The sequence below is a fragment of the Pezoporus occidentalis genome, unplaced genomic scaffold, assembly GCF_034315485.1.
Source record: "Pezoporus occidentalis ecotype Australia unplaced genomic scaffold, CSIRO_AGI_Poc_V1 ctg28, whole genome shotgun sequence".
In the NCBI taxonomy this organism is placed as follows: Eukaryota; Metazoa; Chordata; class Aves; order Psittaciformes; family Psittacidae; genus Pezoporus; species Pezoporus occidentalis.
Genome location: NW_026914718.1, coordinates 5,742,641 through 5,763,400, shown reverse-complemented (window position 1 = coordinate 5,763,400; position 20,760 = coordinate 5,742,641). Strand labels below are relative to the sequence as shown.

Here is a 20,760-nt window from a genome sequence, read left to right as displayed (position 1 = left end):
TTCTCTTTCTTTTCCTAGGTGCATTTTACCTGGTATTTGAGTACATGGACCATGACTTGATGGGACTGCTGGAATCTGGTTTGGTTCATTTTAATGAAAACCATATTAAATCTTTTATGAGACAGCTGATGGAGGGCTTGGCCTATTGCCATAAGAAGAACTTTTTGCACAGAGATATCAAATGTTCAAATATTCTACTAAATAATAGGTATGGATATTACTTAAAGTTTGTAAAACCAGAAATAAATTGTATGTTAACAACTCTTAACTCTTTCTTTTAATCTTTACAGTTCACCTGCTTTGTCACTACCAGGTTTTTTTTTAAGATGGCCTAGTTGCTTTAAAATCAGTTGTGAAATACTAATCTGGTAACACCACTGCTCAACATGGGATCCTGTAATTGTTAAACTTCTGCGTGTTAAAACAGCAGGATTAAAACTTCAGTCTTTTAGGTCAGAGTATGGGGGAAAATTACCGGAGTTCAAATACATTAAACCAGAATTTTAGGACATAAGTGTTCGACATGTTTTCTTTCTTGCCATTTCATTTTAAGATGAAGCGTGGCTAGCCTGGTTCTTCATAATTCTGAGGTCCTTGTCTTCATCAGTCAGGATAATGCTTTAAAACAGTATTTATCAGGTGTGTTCAGACATGCTTTGGCTTGCAGTTACAGCCATAATCAAACAGAGATGAATTGGTTTCTTCCTTCTTTAACCACTTGTAATTGCAAGTCTTATTAGTGATCATGCTTTTGTTCAGTGTGCAGCAGCAGCGAATTAAAAGCTTGTGTGAAGATAGTGGAAGGCTTCGGTACGGAAACACTGTTCATGAAATCCAGTGGTAATAAAACCAGGGAGCAACTGTAAAAGTTAGGCTTACAACAGCAAAAAAGACCATCTTTACAGAGCGGGTAGTCAGCTTCTGGAAGTTGTTGTCAGGGCAGGTTTTCCTGGCTAGTGTCAGGAGAGTCAAAAGGATGGGATGCATTCATGGATAGGATTAGTAACACCTGCTAAAGGGAATAGATAGGAATATATATTTTAGGATCTTTAACACAGTGATTGTGTGTAATGTTAGTACAAGGAAAATGAGGCCCAAAGTGAGCAGGTTCACATGTTCTCCCTAAAAGTCTGCTGCTGCTGGAAGCAAACTGTTGGGCAAGAAGGATCAAGGGTGTCTCTTCCTCATCTTGCTTGAGTGGTGGTGTCTCCATGCACCTTTGGGAACTCAGAAGCCGAGGTGTAAACTGACAGGGAGTGTCTTATTATAGAGGTGGAGCTTTCTGTTTTAGTGTGCTCTCTCCAATCCAGGATCCAGAGGTTTTTCCCCTAGAATATTCTTTGAGGATCCTTAGATGTTTCAGCTGGAAGAAGAAAAAGTTAATAGTTGATGACAATAATTTTAAGCCGGTATTTCTGAAATCTCACTACCAGTTACAGCCTGAAGCCAAATGCATGGATTATGTATCTTTTAGATACACAACTAAATGTCTTTGCTCAAAAATTCATTGATCTTCCACAGATATGCTGTCTGAAGAACAAGCATGTGAATTTGAGGGGAACATTTCTTTGTTTATGGGGATTCTTTCAAGTGTTACAACAATTCTAAGCACAAATCTGAGGGGAAAAATGGAACGGAAAATGTAACCTATATAAATGACCTAAATAACCTAAATAAAATATATTTTATTATCACAAAATGGTGATTCTTACATCAGGAAGTCTTGCCTTAATTTGATGAAATAAAATCTATTTGAAAGTGAGGTTTGCATGTATTTAAAAGTGATGGGAGTCTTAAAAGCTTGTAAGTACCAAAAACGAAACCCTGCCCCTGTAACATTTTAACATTCATTTCATGTATTACAGAAGCTTGCATATAGCTTTCTGTTTAAATCATCTAGACTTCAGAGGTGGTGGGGACTACAGGCCACGGAGCAGTGCCTTATAGCTGTGGAAATTTCCAGGCAAGAGCTCTGGATCTTCTACTCTTCCCCTTATATGTGGGAAAACTCAAGAAGGGGTTAGAGGTTGTGTCATTCAGCAAGCTGGCTGCTGGCAAAACTAGAAGCCCTTATCTGGTCGTTCACCCTCATTTAAAGGCTGTATTTAAACGTCACAAGAGCAGAACAGGACTTGTGACGGCTTCCTAGAAGGAAGTATAGCTAATGATGCTTGTTGTATGAATGCTTATGCTAGCAGTAAGGGATGAGAAAATAGCAGTTTCCTCCCTCATTTTCTTTTTTCCTGTGCAGTTACTGATTTGAGTACTTTACAGCATACACCTAATTTTTTTACTAAGATCCAGTGATATAAATGCCATTTGATGAGCATACCTAATTTTGCTTACTTGTCTTTGCTATTCAGTAGGCTGCTGTATTTGTTTACTGAAGAGATGCATAGATTGTAAGGCATTGCCTCCTCATAAGTGTGATTTGGTGAAGACCAGTTGCAGCTGCCTCAATCTCAGACTTCACCTGATTTTGGGGCAGGAAATCTTTAACAGGATTAACCACTAAATAATTCTTTGCTTTTTCCACCAGAGGGCAGATAAAGCTTGCAGATTTTGGGCTTGCTCGGCTGTACAACTCTGAAGAAAGGTAAGATAAAACTATACCATGAAAAAGCATTCAGAAGTTTAATGTTTTTTGCATAACTCTTACGTATTACAAGGGCCAGAGAAGAAGACTGTTGTTTAGAACACATACTGTACTGTTTAGGACATGTTGTCTTGCGCTGCATAAAACCACAGAACTCTCTGTGCAAGTGTATTGCTTTTCCAAGTGTTCTGGATAAATAACTGTAGAGAGTGGCCTTCTATTAATTGGAAATGAAGAGTTGAAGTCCAAAGTAGATTGCATCAATATGTAGGTTTTTACTGTTAGTTTCTGGTCCTGTAAACCTAAAGGGTATTCTTTCTGTTAGTATATCTAGGCAAAGTTGATTTAGGGAAAGCCAGATTCTTTGGCTGACACAAATTGGTACACAGTGTCTTTTCAATAAGCATTACTTTTGTGTAAGATTTAACCTTACGTTTGAAGAGGTTCATTGTATTCTTTAGGCAGCCAGTGCTGTTGAATCTGCTGGAGAGATACAAATTGAAATAAAAGTTATTCTGAAACCACACGTGACTTGTGCTTCTGTTGTTCTTGGCTTCGTTATGCTTGTACTCCAGGAAACAGGTGCACAGATTTTATGATTAAGAAGTGAAGTGTTCATATTATAATGTCATGTGTTTGTCATGTGGAACTGGATTTTAAAAATTGAGGCTGAATGTTCATTACGCTTAGTGTGTTCATCAGGTGGTTGGATATACTGAGATCAGCTTCCTGAGCTTACTTTGATTCCTGCACGCCTTATTTGGGAAATAATATCCATAATGTTAGCTTTAGGAGTTTATGGTGTTCTTACAGAGCTCTGAGCTTGTTGTTGAACCTGATAGCATCAGATTCGTTGTCTTCTGAGCTGGTATTTCCAGAACATACGCTGAAGTACAGATACTAAAACTGTTGAGTACTGTAGCAGGGTAAGATAATCTTAAGCAGCTGCCTGGTAATTAACTGTTGTTTCAAATGTACTTATAATAAAAGAGATTGATGCCATCCTACCTTCTTACTTTAAAGTGCACCAAACTGACCGTTTTGTTTTTCCTGTGGTTTACATGGTGGATTGTTTGGTTTGAGGTTTTTTTCTTTTAACGTTTGCTTTTAAATTGAATTTAAATTTTGCTTGTGAAACTATGCATTAAGAATTGAATGATGGAGATTTCACTAGCTTTATAGTGCAAATAACAGATTTTACTATATATCAAACAGCAACATCTATTACGCTATTATAAATGAACCCAAGATTAAAAAGCAATTATGCTAGTTAATAGTTGAACTTGGGAGGATAATTAGAATCCCATTAGTGGATTTTTGACAGTTCTTTGTCATTCATTTTGCTTCCAAGTATATTCTGACCTGCAGTAAGGCATAATTAATTTATACCAAGAAGCGTGTAAAGGCTGCTGCTTTAAATACGTGTATTTTACATTTAGTTTAATGCTATTTAGACTTATGTACTTTTCAAAAGGGTGTAAAATTTAGTAGGAGCATAATGGGGAGGAAATAAAAAACTAATTTTAAGTAAATTCCCATTGATTGCTGTAGTTGTGCTCCTTTAAATGTTACTCTGGTGGATTTAATATGTTTGGAGTAGGATATATGACAGATTGTGTAAGAAAACATCTGTTCAAATAAAAAGCACCATATTCTAATATACGAGTGGTATATCTGTAGAAAAAGTCCATACCATATAAACATTTCATAGAGGAATGCTTGCTTTGGAGATAAATATGATAAATTACAGGATTGTTTCCAGAAACGTACTACATCTTAAAAATGAATTGGGCACTTTCTGGATGAAGAAAAGACTCGGGTGGTTTTGCAGAACTGATAGCTGTTCCAGTGAGTGCGCTATAAAACCTTGTTAGGCTTTATGCTATAGTTGTTCAAACTCCATACTTAATGTTACCCGCTTTCTATGTGGAGTTACCTAGTGTTTGTAAGGGTGAATTATTAAAACTGAAAGAATGTAGGATCGCTTTTAAGACACTGTTGTTGAAACAAAACCAAAACCTAACATCTGTTTTCTGCCTTCCTTTCTGAACTGTTGATGCTGTATCTCAGCCTGTCCACATACAATGTGTGCCTAAGATAGTGGAAATCCTTGCTTTAGTGTGAGAATGAAAAGGATTATTCCCAGTGACCGAAACTTCTGGTTAGAGCTGTAGAGAATTAAAGAAGATGTAAAATACAGGAAGATATTGGAAGTGTTCCAGGCTTTGGAATCAAAATTGTTGAAGGATGTAGTTCAAGAAGAAGGCTTTGTCTCTTTTGCATCTACTTACAGAGGAAAAAGTGAAGTGACTTTTTTTTTCTCCTTCTTTTCGAAATGCTTATAGAGGTCCTGAATTATCTATGCTAATAGTCAGTAATTGCCTAGAAATTAATGGTTTTATCCAAGCAGGTTCTTTCCTGAAGTGATAGCCATGTAATAAATGTAAAGTATTGCTGTCTGAATAGTAATTGTGATACGGAATTCACGTAGCATCGAGATGGCTATGTGATTGTTATTTATATCTTCAACCTGTCCTTTTATAGCTGTGATCAGACGTTGTTTGCTTTTTGTGCACTTGCAGCTTTGCAGGACTAAAGTTATGAAAAGGGGAGTGGAAGATTATACTGCTCTCAAACAACATTAGAGAAGTCCTCAAAGCATCACTTTTTCAGAAATGAGATCGTAGTAAAATGATAGTCCTCTCTTTTTTCCTCCCCCCAACAGCCGACCATACACCAACAAAGTTATTACGCTGTGGTATCGGCCTCCTGAACTTCTGCTGGGAGAAGAAAGATACACACCAGCTATCGATGTCTGGAGCTGTGGGTAAGAGTTTGGTACAGAAGTGTGGCAAGCATAAAACCAAGCCAAAAATAAATCCTCAGTGTTTCTGGCACTTTATACTGAAAGCCATAATGATGGAATTGTGTAAAACTGTTTTACAGCTGCATCCTGGGTGAACTTTTTACAAAAAAGCCAATATTTCAAGCAAATCAAGAACTTGCTCAACTGGAACTTATAAGGTAACTTGCAACCGTTACTACACAGTAGGATCCTCATAAAGTGTTGGGTTTCTTTTGTTAGTGTTAAAATCAGAGATAGCGCACTGCAGACAGTTACAAGTTCTCAGTTACTGCTCTGACCAGCTTCTAAAGGTTTTGAGTGGTGTATAAACTAAGTGACTGTATCTCAGACTTGGAGAAGGCGGTTTTCTGTGTGTTCTGTGGTCCTAGCAGTGTGCAGTGGAACAGTAATAGGTTTTTTTTCTTGTAGAGCAGCTGGAGTTGACTCTTACTGAAGTTGTAAGTAGCCATTAGTTTTAAGATGACAATACGTCCTTACAAAAAATCAAAATGGAAACATGGGCAGTAATAACTGGGATTTGGGAGGAGTAGGTACTTGGTGTGCTATTGGCCTTGAGTTCTTGTTCAAGCCTACTACTTACACACCTGGGCTTTATTATTTTTGTGGGCATATTTCTGTTCCCTTGCAAACTGCCAGACACTTTATGGAGATGAAATTTCTGTTTCTTCCTCAATCTCAAGAAATCATACAATGGTACATGTATAACTCAGTGGAACCAGAACAGCTTTACTTTTTTTAACCCTTTATGCAGCAAACAAAAATTGCTCTTGATTCTGGTATCATAATTGACCTCATAAGTGAGGACAGGTCCTCTCCTAGAAACAAGGGGAAAAGAGGGCGAGTCCTACATAACTGTCCTTGCAGAACCTGAATAGTAAATGGTCAACATTATTTTTAAAATGAAAGTAATAACAAACTTTAAGTTATATACTGAGATGTTTTTCAAACCAAATTGAACAGTAGCATGTTGCTGTGTGGTGTGGTATTTGCTGGCCTGGAAAAATGTAGGGTTTTAGGAGGTTCTTAGTGGTCATTCTCAGTGTAAGGAGAACTGGGGAGTTTTTGCTTTTGAGCACTAGATGGCATTGAAGCATATCACAGTGCAGTCATTTGGAGCTTTTTGTGTTTGTACCTCTCGTACAGCAAACTTAAAACTTTGTGATTTCCTTCTCCTGCTGGAAGCGCCCATTTGTAGTTCATTTTTCTTCCCTATTGATGCTGTGCGTATTTGGCTGTTTAACATATCAATTTTATCAACTTACCATCATCAGGTTACAGTCAACAATTCTACATTTATCCTGTGTATCTGTAATGTGCACTGATAGAGCTGAAGTAAATTCTGATAGGAAAAGACAGATTTGTTTCTTTTTTTCCTCTTCTGAAAGTTGCATATCTCAACCAGTGTAAAGTCAGATTGGTTTGCATAGCATTTGGGGCATAACTAAGAGATTATTGGGTTTCTTACAGTAACTGCTTAAATCTAATAAATGGGAGGGGTGGGCTAGGGAAATGGATTTGCAAGTTGTCCTTTTATGAATGTGTGAAACCTTGCAAAATGCCTCCTTAGTTCTGCTCAGAAGTTGGTCAGCCTGTGCTTAACTGTCTTCAGTTGGACAAAATGGCTTGGGCAGGAATAAGACTGAGCAACTCATTTGTGGAGATAGATGAGGCTTGAGACATAAACCTGAAGTAAAAAATACACAGGTTTTCTAGTGATCGGATCTTGTTTCTGCCCTTAGGGCCTCCTGAGGTTTCTCCCCCTCACGTCTTCAATGTCAACTAAAGTCCCTGAAAAGTGCTTTTTCGAACATTTAGTGTATCTTTCTTCACTGGCATTGGGAGCTAGGGACATAAAAGAACCTGGACATTAAAATATATTGCTATATTCACTGTACGTGCATGAATAAAATGACAGCTGTGCTCGCTTGAGGTTTTGGATCTCATACTCTTTCTTCCCTCTTCTTTTTCATACAGCCGAATTTGCGGGAGTCCTTGTCCAGCAGTGTGGCCTGATGTCATAAAATTAGCTTATTTCAACACAATGAAACCAAAGAAGCAGTATCGCCGAAAGCTGAGGGAAGAGTTTGCTTTGTAAGGATGAAGAATAAGTTTAGTCAACTGTAATAGTGTTAAGTACTCCTGGAGACTTTATGAAGTTTCACTGTTTTCTGGAGAATAAATATAGATTAAGTGTCAAGAAAAATGTTTTTAGGTTCTTATCCTTCCCATGATACAGATACAGAGAGCTTATATTAACCCTTAATAGAAGCTTCAAGAAGAGGGAAGAAGGCCCTAAAATTTCAACCACCTGTCAGCTTTTTCCTAAGGAAGCATTTGTTTTCCATGATTGGTACACCTGCTTGTTGTCCTGGTCCAAAAAAACCAGCTCAGAGTACTTAATTGTTCTTTATTAGGACAACTGGCTAGAGCTAACTATGTAGTCTGGTTAACATTACAGTCTTTTGGGTCATAAATTCATTCAGCACCAAGGAGTTAGTTATCTGAATCCTGTAATCTGAAGTGCTACCACTGGACTACTTTTGTGCAAAGATCACACGTGAAAGTTATGGAAAACAGCTGTAAGCTTATTTTAAAGGGTTTGTTTCCCTCCTTCAGTTACTGGGGTTTGTTTCAGGAGAAATGTATCATCTTGTTTGTACTAATGAGGCTTGTATCTTTGAAGCAGTAGAATTGTTGTCCTTGGACTAGTCAAAACTGCAACTCTCTGGGTGCTAAATTCCAAAGTGTAAAGTAACAATATAGTCTTGCCTTAGAAAGGTGGGGGGTTATAAGGATGGCGTTTCAAGCAATTAACACAAATCAAAGCTTTGGTTATATGTGTGCATGGGTAATAAAAGGTGAAGTTTATCTCTGCCTCTTACTACCAAGCTCCAGTTGTGATTGGGTTTTGCTAGGGTATGAGTTATCTGAGGACTTACTGATCAGTTATGTTGGAAGAGTTACTTGCACAGAGTGATTCAAAATAAAAATACACTGCTTTTCTCTGTTTTGCTCTTTTGTAGCATCCCACCAGCTGCATTAGACTTATTTGATTACATGCTTGCCCTGGATCCCAGCAAGCGCTGCACAGCTGAACAAGCTCTTCAGTGTGAGTTTCTGCGAGATGTGGAACCATCTAAAATGCCTCCTCCAGAGTAAGTGATTTCCTTTGGTAAAGGCTCTTACCTGTACAAAACGTGAACGTGCACTGATTTCATTGAGGTCATTGTGTTTCAGTTAAAGTAGGAGGTGGCAGAACAGAACTGTTGATAGATACAGTTGTTTAATGGTGATTCCACACTAAAACGTTTGCGTAGCTGAATTACTTTTACACCATGATAGCAGTGGTTGTGAGGATCCGAGAACTGTTTCATCTGTTACTCCTAGAACTAGTTACTGAGTACCTTTACAAAAATACTTCTACATGAATGTTTCTAATGTCAGAAAACCATCATTTCTCTGGTGTCTCTGTTTATCAGTGTCTGCTTTTTCCGAGGGTTTTGAGGTCCTCCATGGATCTGAATTGCCGCCTTTGATGGTAGAATGACACTGGGTATAGAATTCTACAAAGGCACCAGAGTGTTAAAATGGAATACCATAAATAGTTTCCTGTGCCAGATAAGATTCTTAGTTTTACAGGCAGGAGTGGTGAATACTTTGTGCAGGGTTTTTCCTGCGGGTTTCTCCAAGAGGAAATTGCAATTTCCAGTAGGGTTTTTGCAGTGACTTAATTGTCATTTTAATCACTACAAATCATACTGGAACAGGCGCCAAGAAGAACAATGGAAAAGTATTACAGGATCTGCTGATTACATTCTTCCCTCAAGATAGCTGTCAGAACACAGAACGTTTAACTGTTGCTTGAGTAAATTGTGCCTTCAAGGCAGGCTGTACCTGACTTCTTTTTAATTAGCTACCAACTGAGAAAAATGTTTGAATTTTATCTAAAAATTTTATTAAAAATCTCTTGGGACTTACCTATTACATACACATGGTTGTTACTAATGCTCCTGATACATGAAGAGGTTTCATTGTCTGAACGTGATGATTATTTTATTTTTATATATATATATATATATTGCTGTTTGAGTATCAGTAATCGGCAATTTTAGGCTTTTCACTAAAATCTCAGAACCACTTGTATGGTATGTTGCTAATGTGCTTTTAAAAGTAAGTGAACAGGAAGAAATTAGGGGTTTTTCATGAGCTCTGTAGTGAGTGTATCCATTATAGGAGGTGATACATGGAAATTGAAAACAAGTCATTGGTGTCCTTTTAAAGATTAAGAAGAACCACAGGTCTGACAGAGCATGCACAGGAAAGTGTGAACTGTTCTCCTGGAAAAGGAATGTTCTCCTTTGGGAAGAAACAGCTGAAAAGAAAGTGGCAGTGCTGGTTGCAAGGACTGTAAGATACTTCTCACAATGAGTTCTTGCTTGCTTCCAGTTGTTTTTGACTAAGTACTTGGCAGGTCTTTGACCTGGTATGCAGAGGGAAACAATAAAGGAAGCAGTTGTCCTAACTGCCTTTCCTTGAGGCATCTGTCCCCTCATTTGTCATCTGTCACCTAATTTTTCCATGTTCCTTCCTAGGTGAGGGAAGTGATCAGACAGTTACTGATACATAATAGGAAAACAGAGGGCACTATTTTTACTGCCTCAGTGTTTGTTATCTATGGGTCTCTGTTCCTTAGGAAATCAGGATTGAGATGCCTGCAGGGAGCTATAATGGAACAACAGAACTGGTGACAGATGAGTTCCTTAGATTTTTGTCTCTGCCTTTATCTGTCTTTTAAAGGACTGGAATATCCCATGTTGTTCCTAGTATCTGAGCTTTGCTAGTTGTAAATGCTGTTTATTCATGCTACTTACTCTTGAAACCTTTTTCCCTTCCCTTCCACTCACTGTCTTGGTTGTCTGTGCTGTACAACTAGATAGCCATGTCTGTTACTGCAGGTAATACTGGAACTCATGAGGCACTAGTACTTTTACAAGTAGTCAAAAGGAATTGGTCACCCATACCCTGAAAAAAGCATTTTCATATTCATATAAGTCTGTTATCTCTGCAAATTCTGTTTCAAAGCAAGTGTGCAGCATTGATGTTGGAAGTCTTGAATTACACAAATAACTAGGCTTTTCGTAAGTGCGAATGCAAGAAAACGACATTGGTTCTGATTTCAAGATACGTGTTCCCCTTTTCTGCCAGAGGGATCTGTGCTTCTGAAATAGGCAGTCCGTGCAGCCAGAAAAAGCAAGTCTGAGATTTTGCTGGCTTTGAGTGTTTTCTCATGTGCCTGAATTCGGTAGATCAATCTTTCACAAGTTACTTTATGTATACCTTGAGTATTTATTTTACCAACATGGTTAAAAACGTCTGTGATAAAACTGATTATTTCTAATCCTTCTTTCAGCCTTCCTTTGTGGCAAGATTGCCATGAGCTGTGGAGTAAGAAACGCAGAAGACAGAAGCAGATGGGCATGACTGATGACTCAACAGCAGCTAAAGTCCCTAGGAAGGATCTGTCTCTCGGCATGGATGAGAGCAGAACCAACACCCCACAAGGCATGCAAACTTCTTCCCAACTCAAAACTCAGGGCAACTCTAGTGTAGCACTTGGTCAGTAATATTTTCAGTTCTTATAATTACCTTCTACTTGGATTGCACCTCTAGAAATCTTAGATGTTGTGTTCAGAGTACTGACGTCCCCTGGATTCTTGAGGGAGGAGCAGTATTGTAAGTTAAATCTTTGTTACGAAAGATTTACCTTTGCTTTTGGAAACTAGGTGTTCCTTTTAAGTTATTTTTGCAATCTGGTCAGAGCAACTACTTTGCTCTATATTTTGAGAGAATTTTATCTCTTGCTTATCTATAATTCTTCACTAATCCCACAAGCCAGCTGCTGCTCTAAATTCCTTGCAGTCTCCATAGATTGGAGGAGCTTTACTTGGTACTGATAAACTGACCAGAAGGCAGATTTTTGGGACAATCATCATTTCAAATGCATCATTTCTTTGCATGTTACGTTACTCTTGGCTTTCCAAGTTGGGGCTGAACCGAGTTGTAAGGAAATAAACATAAACCTCCAACCCAAAACGTGGTATAACAAGAAGTAGCTACCTGTGTAGATTGCACAACTGTTAATTCTGAAACTTAACCAAAGGATCTTGCTTGAGACCAGTTTTATGAATATAATATGAAAAGTAATGGTTTCCTGTGTGGACACCATTTGAGATTCTTAGTAGTTCAGTGATAGTTCCTTCATAATAAGTAGAAATACACAGACTAACAAAACCAAACTGAATAGCCAATAAGGGTAATTTAGACCATCTTTGATTGTGCAAAGTGACCTTAAACCCCATGGTGCTGATACAGGAGTGAAAGAAACGCAATAAATGCATGCACGGAGCCCGAATGTTCTTTGATACTAACCATCTTGAATCAACTTTTCATTTAACAGTAGAGCAGAGCTCTAATTACTCTGTGCAGAGACATATAGAAAAGAATATCTTTTGATCATATTTTACTGCAATTTATTGCCTCTTGCTCTTGTTCATCCTGTTTCGCACCATAAGCCAGCTGTGAGCTTCTGCCACCCCGTATGTTTGGCTTAAAGTTTTGGCAGCATTTTCAAGCATGACTTTCTGTAGCCCTTAATATTTTTCCCCCCACAAATGAAATCTGTATAGAAGTTAAAGGATAATATTTATTTTCTTTGTACTTCTTATAACAGGTGGCCTGATGAGAGACTACTATTAGTCATTAATACTAGCTATGTAAATAAACTAAACAGAGAAGGAATCGTTCAGACCTGTACTGCTATTTGCCCATATGCACATAAAGAAATATATCTAGGTAGAAAAGAAGGCAGTTTAATTTTTGAGAGAGTTTAGACAATTTAGCATAGAGGTGTCTTCTGTGCTAAGCAAAACACTTGTGAAACCCATAACTAGATAATACTAGATAATATCAATAAGGCACACTAAAAAAGTCCATGTACAAACGCATGCTTGAAAAACTGTTGCACCCCAAAATAAGAGGTTAAAAACCACCCTGAATCAGCTGCTAAATGTTCTTATTCACAAATGGGACCCCTGGTGATTGCATCTTAAAATTTAACAGGAGCTATGAGAGCTCAATAATTCTGTTCTGATAGAAACTGCCAGATTTCCCAGGACACAGTTTGCTCTTGGAATGGGCTTGAAACTAACCAAAGAGTATGGTTAGGATAGGTGTATATAGGTAGGTTAGTTTCCCTGTTTGGCATCTTTCTGCTGAATTTTCACTGAGATCCTGAGAAGAGTGTGAGTGGTGAGCAGACTGTCCTCAGACGTTACAAAATCCACTATTAAACGTGACATCTGAGTGAGAGCCAGCAGTACAAGGCCTTAGAAATTTTCTATGTATTGCCAAAGAGATGATTTTATATATATAAATATATATAACAGAAATATATATTTTAAGATAAATATATATAAATATGAAATCATTGAAGTCCCTGGACCCTGCCTGAATAGGGTTCCAAGTTCTTGTATCTTGGTGCACATCCACAAGTAGGGTAATGGGTTTTTGGTTTTGTAGCATTTTCCAGCTGTCCTGCTCTTAGTCTTGCAAGGCAAATACTTAACTTTTTTGTGTCTGTAACTGTTCATGCTTTGAATCTGTTATGAGTTAATACACTGGTGAATTAGCAGAATCAGGGATAGAAGAGGACAGAATGTGTAGCATTTTCCTGCTACTGGGTGATTGATGACTTGTCCTTCAAACTCAGCACTTGCTTTTGCATTTATGCTTGCTAGCTTCTGCGTCACCTAGAGCCTGGTCACTTGAGCAGGTGTTAGAATCCAGATGCTGAATTAGAACAGGCCAAAATATGACTGGAAATGCATTTTGCAGATGGCCACTTTTTAACAGAGGGATGTGATATGTCAAAGATAGGGAATTTTGCGGGAATTGGAAATCTTACAGCTGCCTAAAGCAGGTGGCCTTAAGCCCCAGCTTAGTTGTGTTGTGTTGTGGAAAATTGAGCTCCAGCTTGATATTTCTCATCTGTCCAAGTGTGTGTGCATACCCCTTGGAAGTCACTTTCTTTATGTTGGATCTTCCCATTCCATTTCCTATAGGTACTCCCCCAGAGGCAGTTAATATGTAAAAGCATTCTATTCCTGTGTTGTCCAAACTCATGCTTTGCCAGTTCATGTCAGCCATGCTAGATTAGTCTTTTGAGTTTCTGAAATATGCCAGTTCTAAATAATACTTAAAACCACCTTTTTTGTCTTTAGCTAAAACAAGCACTGGACAGCAGTTAAACCAGAATGAAGTGGCAATCCTGCTAAACCTGCTACAGTCTAAAACAAGTGTTAGTTTGGCACAGTTTGCCCAAGTGTTGAATATTAAGGTAAACCCAGAGACTCAGCAGCAACTAAATAAAATAAATCTTCCTGCTGGAATTTTGTCAGCAGGTGAAAAACAGTCAGAACAGCAGCAGCAGCAGCCACCGCCGCCACCACCACCGCCACCAGAGCAGGAGCCTCTCAAACAGCCGACGGTCACCCAGCCTCCTGTACCGCCTGCTCAGCTGAATCAGCCTAAAGTTGAGACTGATGCTGCCCAGGCAGCTGTGCAGAGTGCATTTGCTGTTCTGTTGTCTCAGTTAATAAAGGCTCAGCAAACAAAACAAAAAGATTTTGTGTTGGAGGAGAAGGAAAACGGATCAGGAAATGAAATGTCGTTACCACTCAGGCAGCCTCCAGAGCCTACCACTCCTGTGTCTGTCAGCCGGGAGGACGTGGAATCTCCAGCACCCAGCTACCCACATCTGATCAAGTCGTTATATACATCTGCAGGTACTGAAGGTCTTTATTGCTCACTGGCAGATACCTTGAGCAGTGGGAAATGTCATGATTTGGGGATAAAGAGTTAACATGTTAACCATATGAGTTGGTGTGAGTGTGGGAGAGCTGATTCAGTTGGTTTTGTCACTCTTTACATATGGATCATAGAATTTGTGTTTCACTGTAGCAGGTACCATGCAGGCAGAGCAAAAGATGTTCCCTACTCTAAGAGATACAGAAGTGCTGGTAGTATTTCTGATGAAGCAGTTACACTGATCACTACTCTGGAGGTTTGAGGTTTTATTAGTGGTGTTTGTGGTACAGAACACAGTCTTCTCTAGGAATTTCATAGATGGAATTTGCTAATTTTGACTGTGTTTAGGTAAAGCCCATTTTAGGGAGAGGCCATTTTAATTTTGTTCTTAATGCTGACCAGAGCAAGTTCTCAGTGTCAGATTCTGTAGGAGATTACTCCTGTCGCTCTAACACGCATGACTGAAGGTTACCACTTTGGTATATTAGTGGCTTCCTTAGTCATCTCAAAGTTTAGAGTTCTCTTGTTGACCTGTCTGGATTCCTATTTCAGTTTCACTATATGGTGATTTATGTATTGCTCTGGGGTGGTTGGAGCTTTTGAAAGCACTCTGAAGTGTTTTAGGGCTTTTTTTCTTTCCTTTGAGTGGCCTTTTGTCCCTCAAGACTTCTGTTCCTATCTGCAAATCTTTTGTGACCCCCTCTTTGAATTTTCTAGTATTTATGTGTTAAGTTTTATTTGTGATTTTTTTTTTGTGTTTTTTTTTTTTGTTTAAGGAGCTTGTGTCATTTTCCTTTAACTACTTGCCTGTTAATCTTACTTGGAGGAGAAACCCGCATCACCCTCCTGAGGCAAATGAGCTGTTGCCCTCCCTAAAATAATCTGACCACCTACCAATAGATTTAAACAATAAGTTGAATGAGAATTGACGTAACAAAACGTCTGCATCGTGTGAGGAAAGAGTCCTCTTCCTTCCTGGTATTGTTATTGTGTACTTTTATTCCAAAGCTTTTCTTTCTCATGTGCGTAGGTCAAGAGGATTTGGTTAGGCAACCTGAGATGAGGCTTCTAAACCGAACACCCGAACAAGAGCGCCCTCGGATCTTGCCTCCAGACCAGCGTCCCCCAGAGCCACCGGAGCCTCCGCCTCTCACTGATGAAGACCTTGATTATCGGACAGAGAACCAACATTTGCCTATAACTAACTCTTCAGGAACAGATCCTCACGCAGGAGTGAAAGCAGCCCTTCTGCAGCTGCTTGCTCAGCATCAAGCTCAGGCGACAACAGAGGAGCCAGTACAAACGAGCGTGGATTATCAGCCTAGGGAGTCCTACGTACCAGGCCCAGACTACAAGGATAACTTTGGATCGTCTTCCTTCTCATCTGCCCATTATGGCAGTAGTGATGGAATAGGAAGCGGATCATCAGGAGCATTAGAAAGGAGGAGCTTCCTTGGAAACTCAGATATTCAGTCTTTGGATAACTACAGTACTGCTTCATCTCACTCTGGTGCTCCCCCTCCTCCGTCGGCCTTTTCAGAATCCTTTCCAGGCTCAGTAGCTGGTTATGGAGACATTTACCTCAACGCTGGCCCCATGCTATTTAGTGGAGATAAAGACCATAGGTTTGAATACAGCCACGGCCCTATCCCGGTTCTGGGCAGCAACAGTGATGCTCCTGTGGGGCCAGAGAGCACGCACTCTTTGCCCACAAAGATACATAACTATAGCTTTGGAAGTAACTTACAGGAAAACCCCGGTGGCATCGGCCACATGCATGGACAGACTTGGACTTCTCCTGCCCAAGGACCTGGCTATTCCCAAGGATACAGGGCACACATTAACACATCTGCAGTGAGAGGGCGAGGCAGAGGATTACCATATTGAGTATCTGTTTTTCCTCAGGCACATCATTTTTATCTGGAAAAACTTCCATGGTTTTAGTTTGGTTTTCGTTTATCTTGTTCCCTCGCTGCAGTTTAAAGCAGCAATTCAGCAGACTTGAATAACGTTAATTCAACAGCTTTATTTTTATGTGGAAAAGGGTCTTGCATACAGTAGGAAAAATGACAAACGCTTCAAACTCATGCTGTCTGAAACGTAGATAAATCGATTGTACATGTTCACAAACTCTCGCTCTGGATTTTATTTTGTATTTTGGCCGTTTTAAGTGGATGCTAAATTTAGGGACGTCAGCTTTTTATGGCACTCTTTCAGATCTTCTGAACTATGCACATTTGTGCTTTTTTTGTAAGTTTGGACCAACTTTTATGTAAAGAAAAAAAGGAAAAAAAAAATTTTACAACAATCAAAGCAGGGCACTGATTTCTTTGGTATTTTTCTTTTTACCGAGCTACCTTTAGTCAAAGGTCACTGTCAGTCTTTGCACTGCTTTCAGTGTTATTGTGGAAGGTGTACTTTGTGCTCATTTCAGAGAATAAACCACAACCTTTCTCTTGATGCAAAGTTTTATAAATATTTGGTCAATGTTCTCTTTTTTTTTTCTTTTAAGAAAAGAGAAAAAAAAAAAAGAATGGATGTTCTGGTAAAATGTTCTCTCCATCTCCCAGGCTTGTTTATATAAAAACTGTTTTACTTGAATGGTAAGTGCCTTAACATGGAAGCTTAAGGTCTGCAAACATTTGGAAGTACTTCATAGATCGATAATAAATTAATCCCTAAACCTCAGTAGTTAACATGGAAATTCAGATAATAATAGGCAACTGAAATAGGTCATAACTTTGTGCTGTTTACTTCAGGTGGGCCAGTTACTTAGAGACCTGATCTTTCCTTGATGAAGTATCGTTCCCAAATTGATCATCATGAGAAAACAGTGGAAGTGAGGAGAAGAATTGAGTGTAGTTTTTCCTCAGCTCCCTCCTGGAGTTGTAGTAAGTGTGTTAGTTCCTCTGCCAAATGAACTATACTTTGTATGTCCTTACCAAGTGATGAAATAGGGTTTTCTTTTCTCTTAAACGTCAACAGCAGTACCTTACTTTGTGTGAAGAGCTGACACTGTCGCCTTTCTCCCACAAATACTGCGTTTATAGGAAGTAACCAAAGGAAAAATGACCAGTATTTAACACAACAGCAGAATGTTTTGACGCTAGTTCTGATCCTCTGTAAATTTGTGATTGTGCCAATTAATCGATTTGATACCTGCCATTCCACAGAACATTTAAAGATTGGAATCGGGTCTCTCTGAACACCTGATCAAATGACTGTAGTTCAAACTCCTACCAAGAGCCACTCGTATTAATTACAACTTCCAGCCTGTTTTTCTTTTCCTTTGACAACAAGCGGTCTCTCTCCTGCAGAGAGGAGGTATGGTTATATTTTGCATGTACGTAAAAGAATGTTTTAAAGCCCATATTGGAAACAGTCTTCCAACTGATTATCCAGTTGACAAATCGGTACCTTATGTAACTGAGTGTTTAATTATTACTTTTAAGAAAGTAAAATTTCTACTTACACTATCACAAACGTAGTCTTGTCAGTGACTTTTTGGATTACTCAGAATAGAAGCCAAAGTTGTTGGTGTTTTGTTTTTGTTTTAGTTGAAAATCCTGGTTCATACATGGCTTAACTACCACTTTGTAGAGCATGGAGAAACTCCCTTCGCTAACTACGTAGCGTTTGAGGATCTGGCAAATGAGAAGTGGGGAGAGAGTCATGCTGCTTCCGATGGCCCTGTAAGTCTGGCAGTTGCTTTCACTAGACACAGTAGAAAATCCCGTGATCTGAAAATAAAAGCAGCCTGGTCGGCCATAAGCATTACGGATATGACCTGAGTAACCTGTGCTTAATTACAACAGAAGCTTCACATGTGAACTAGTTTTCCTTGAGTAGGGATACCCCCTGTAGCATTTTTCTGCCAGTAAGGTTTTAAAGGCAAACCCCATTAGTTTCATTTAGCTATGGACAGTGTCAGCTGAGGCTTTCTGTTTACAAACCTTAACAAAGCCAGTCCCACAGTAATGCACACAGATTGCTTTTTGTCAGAATGAAGCAAGACTGGCAGAGCTTTTAGGCAGTTGCTTTCACTAGAACCGTGCAGTCTGGTGTTACTTTCCTGCACTTCAGCTGTAACTGCAGGTGACAGTTGCCTAAAAAAGCAGGTAAGTTCACATGGAAGGTGGATCTGAGAGGACTAAATGGTTTGATTTCCAATACAGAAATGCAAGGAAGACATCCTGCTGCTTCCCTTTCGGAGGTAAATTTTCAAGTCCTTTAGTTCACCTCATTTAATGCAGAGAAGTCTGTCCCCTCTGCACATGTAAGTGACAGTGCAGCTCCTTAGGGGCTCTGATCTTGCATCATTCCACCAAAATGGATTTCAGTCTTTGGCCGTGAAAAAACCCCAACCAGAACAGCAAGAGTAATCCTATGAGGAGATGCAACAGAGAGCTGAACTTGCACATGAATCAAAACCAGAACTGGCATGCTGTGGCAGCTGCATACTGCACAGTGACTTTTCCCCAAATTCAGGGTAAGGTTTACTACTAGCCTGTGACTTTGAACACTCCGTTTGACTGGGGCAACAGTGCTGGGATAATTTGAAGGGAAAGATCACGTATTTCCATGTGTGATAACTGATGAGATCACCTTCTCTGCAAACCAGGGGATCATTTTGGCTCTGACAACCTTTCTCCCTGAGCTGGGCAGGGAGAGGCTGCGCATGGGCTGTGTATGGGTTAGGAGCCCTTCCGTCGTCCGTCTGCAGGGCAGCCCTTGGGATGCATGGCAGGAGGATTTATCCCTGACCCCAGAGCTGTGTCTAGGCAGGTCAGCAGCCAGGGAACGGGGCGGATTTAAGGACTGTAGGTCCACGTTCATTTGTCCTGGGCCTGTGTATGACCTATGGAAACTCCCTTTGAATCAAACCCCATGACGAGGTGCTTATATCAGTTCAGAGTTTTACCCTTTGGAGCAAATTCCACTCGGCAGAGTGGGTCTGTGCTAGTTTGGCAATTTACATCGTGTGGCTCTTGCGTTTTCTGATGCAGTTGTAGACCTAAAATCAGTGTTGTTTTTTCTGTGGAGCCGTGGCTTTTGTTACTTTCTCCCCCCCCCAGTTCCTTTTGGGTTTATGTTTTCCATGCTGCAATTCCAAAGTGTGCTACAGAGACCTGGACACTACATCAAAAAGTAAGTGTTGTGTGTTTGTATTCCTAAATAAACATAGCAAAATACTGTAATCATGGACTACCAAGTAGCAAGTACTTCATTGTTTATATTCAGTGGTCTTTAGCCATACCAAGAGGCATGAAGTGAGCACGACTGGACTGCTATGACCATGACTTAAAACGCTTAGACTAATGTAATACGCTTAAAACCAGCCAAAGGAAAAGGAAACAGCTTTTATCCTGGATTGCTAGTTATCATCTTGAACAGAAGGAGCAGTGTTAGGGAAAAGGTGTAAAAATACGTGTATCCTTAAATGTTAATATAATTTCTTGGGGGAAAATTAATTTTTAGAAGGCAAACTTCTATATTTTCGTTATGTTTCCATAAAACAGTGTTGAATTTTCTCCATAGCACAGTAGTGAGGTGCTCTCTCGAAGCAGAGGTGCTTCTGGAAGCGCTGTCATGTCAGTTCCTTTGGGTTTTGAGTGCTCTTCTCCTTTTGCTTGGTGCAGGAGGCAGTTTCAGTTTTGGTGAAGTTTACAGTGGGATGAGTTTAATAGATAATTGTGCAGTACAAACCGAAGTAACATAGGATACCTCTTGTCTGCGGGCAAATTAGGTCTCAGACCATGGATTCTGGTTCCCAGAGAGAAAAATCTCACATGTATTTCCTGCGTTCTTCTTTCTGTTAATAAAACACGCGACTGTTTTACATACCCCATTTCTCCAGTCTGTTCTGTTACACTGGTTCTATTTTACATGGGGAAATTTTGGCCGTTTCCCTTCTTAATAGTTTCGGGATGTTCTATATATGCGGAAGTGTGTCATGAAACTAAGGAATCACCAGAGAACTGATTTGAATCGTGTATTTAAAAACGAAACGACCTTGGGTTGACTTAAAATCAAACTAACTTTTGCTTATCAGGGTGAAGAATACTTTCTTGCAGGAGTTATTTCGAGACAACCTAATTTAAAATAATCAAACTGTTACGCTTCAGCTTGCTTACTCTTTGTTATTTTAAGCCATTTGTATATAAAATGTATTGTGCGGCCTGTAAATAAAGTACATGAAAACTCGAAGCCTTTCATTGTTTTCCCTCTCTGTTTCAGAAGAACGTTGGTGTTTTTTAAGCATCCAAATGAATATAACTTTTGGTGTGTTAAAAGTTACTAACCCGTTATTTACAGCACCAGTAGCACTGCTAAGGAGAACTGCAGTGACTGGTGGGCCCAGTGCTTGTTGCTGGAGTCGTGTTTAATGCCATGGTTTTAGTTAGTGCTGTCCAAGCAGAGGCGCAGTTCATGT

The 20,760-nt window shown here is 39.5% G+C and overlaps 1 protein-coding gene across 6 annotated transcripts in view; it reads left to right on the top strand.

Moving 5' to 3' along the window:
• CDK13 (cyclin dependent kinase 13) overlaps positions 1–20,534 on the top strand; it is a 48,937-nt gene extending 28,403 nt beyond the window's left edge. Inside the window, exons 6-14 of one of the 6 annotated variants that reach the window (XM_062625426.1) lie at positions 19–208; positions 2,540–2,596; positions 5,322–5,423; positions 5,543–5,620; positions 7,437–7,553; positions 8,486–8,617; positions 10,873–11,024; positions 13,922–14,305; positions 15,358–20,534. In XM_062625426.1, coding sequence (XP_062481410.1) covers positions 19–208; positions 2,540–2,596; positions 5,322–5,423; positions 5,543–5,620; positions 7,437–7,553; positions 8,486–8,617; positions 10,873–11,024; positions 13,922–14,305; positions 15,358–16,214 — 2,069 coding nt within the window. In that variant the 3' untranslated portion in view covers positions 16,215–20,534. Of the gene's footprint in view, positions 1–18; positions 209–2,539; positions 2,597–5,321; positions 5,424–5,542; positions 5,621–7,436; positions 7,554–8,485; positions 8,618–10,872; positions 11,079–13,741; positions 14,306–15,357 lie in introns of all 6 variants that reach the window. The other 5 variants (XM_062625425.1, XM_062625422.1, XM_062625424.1 and 2 more) reach the window with 5 other exon arrangements.
• Positions 20,535–20,760: the final 226 nt, after the last annotated feature.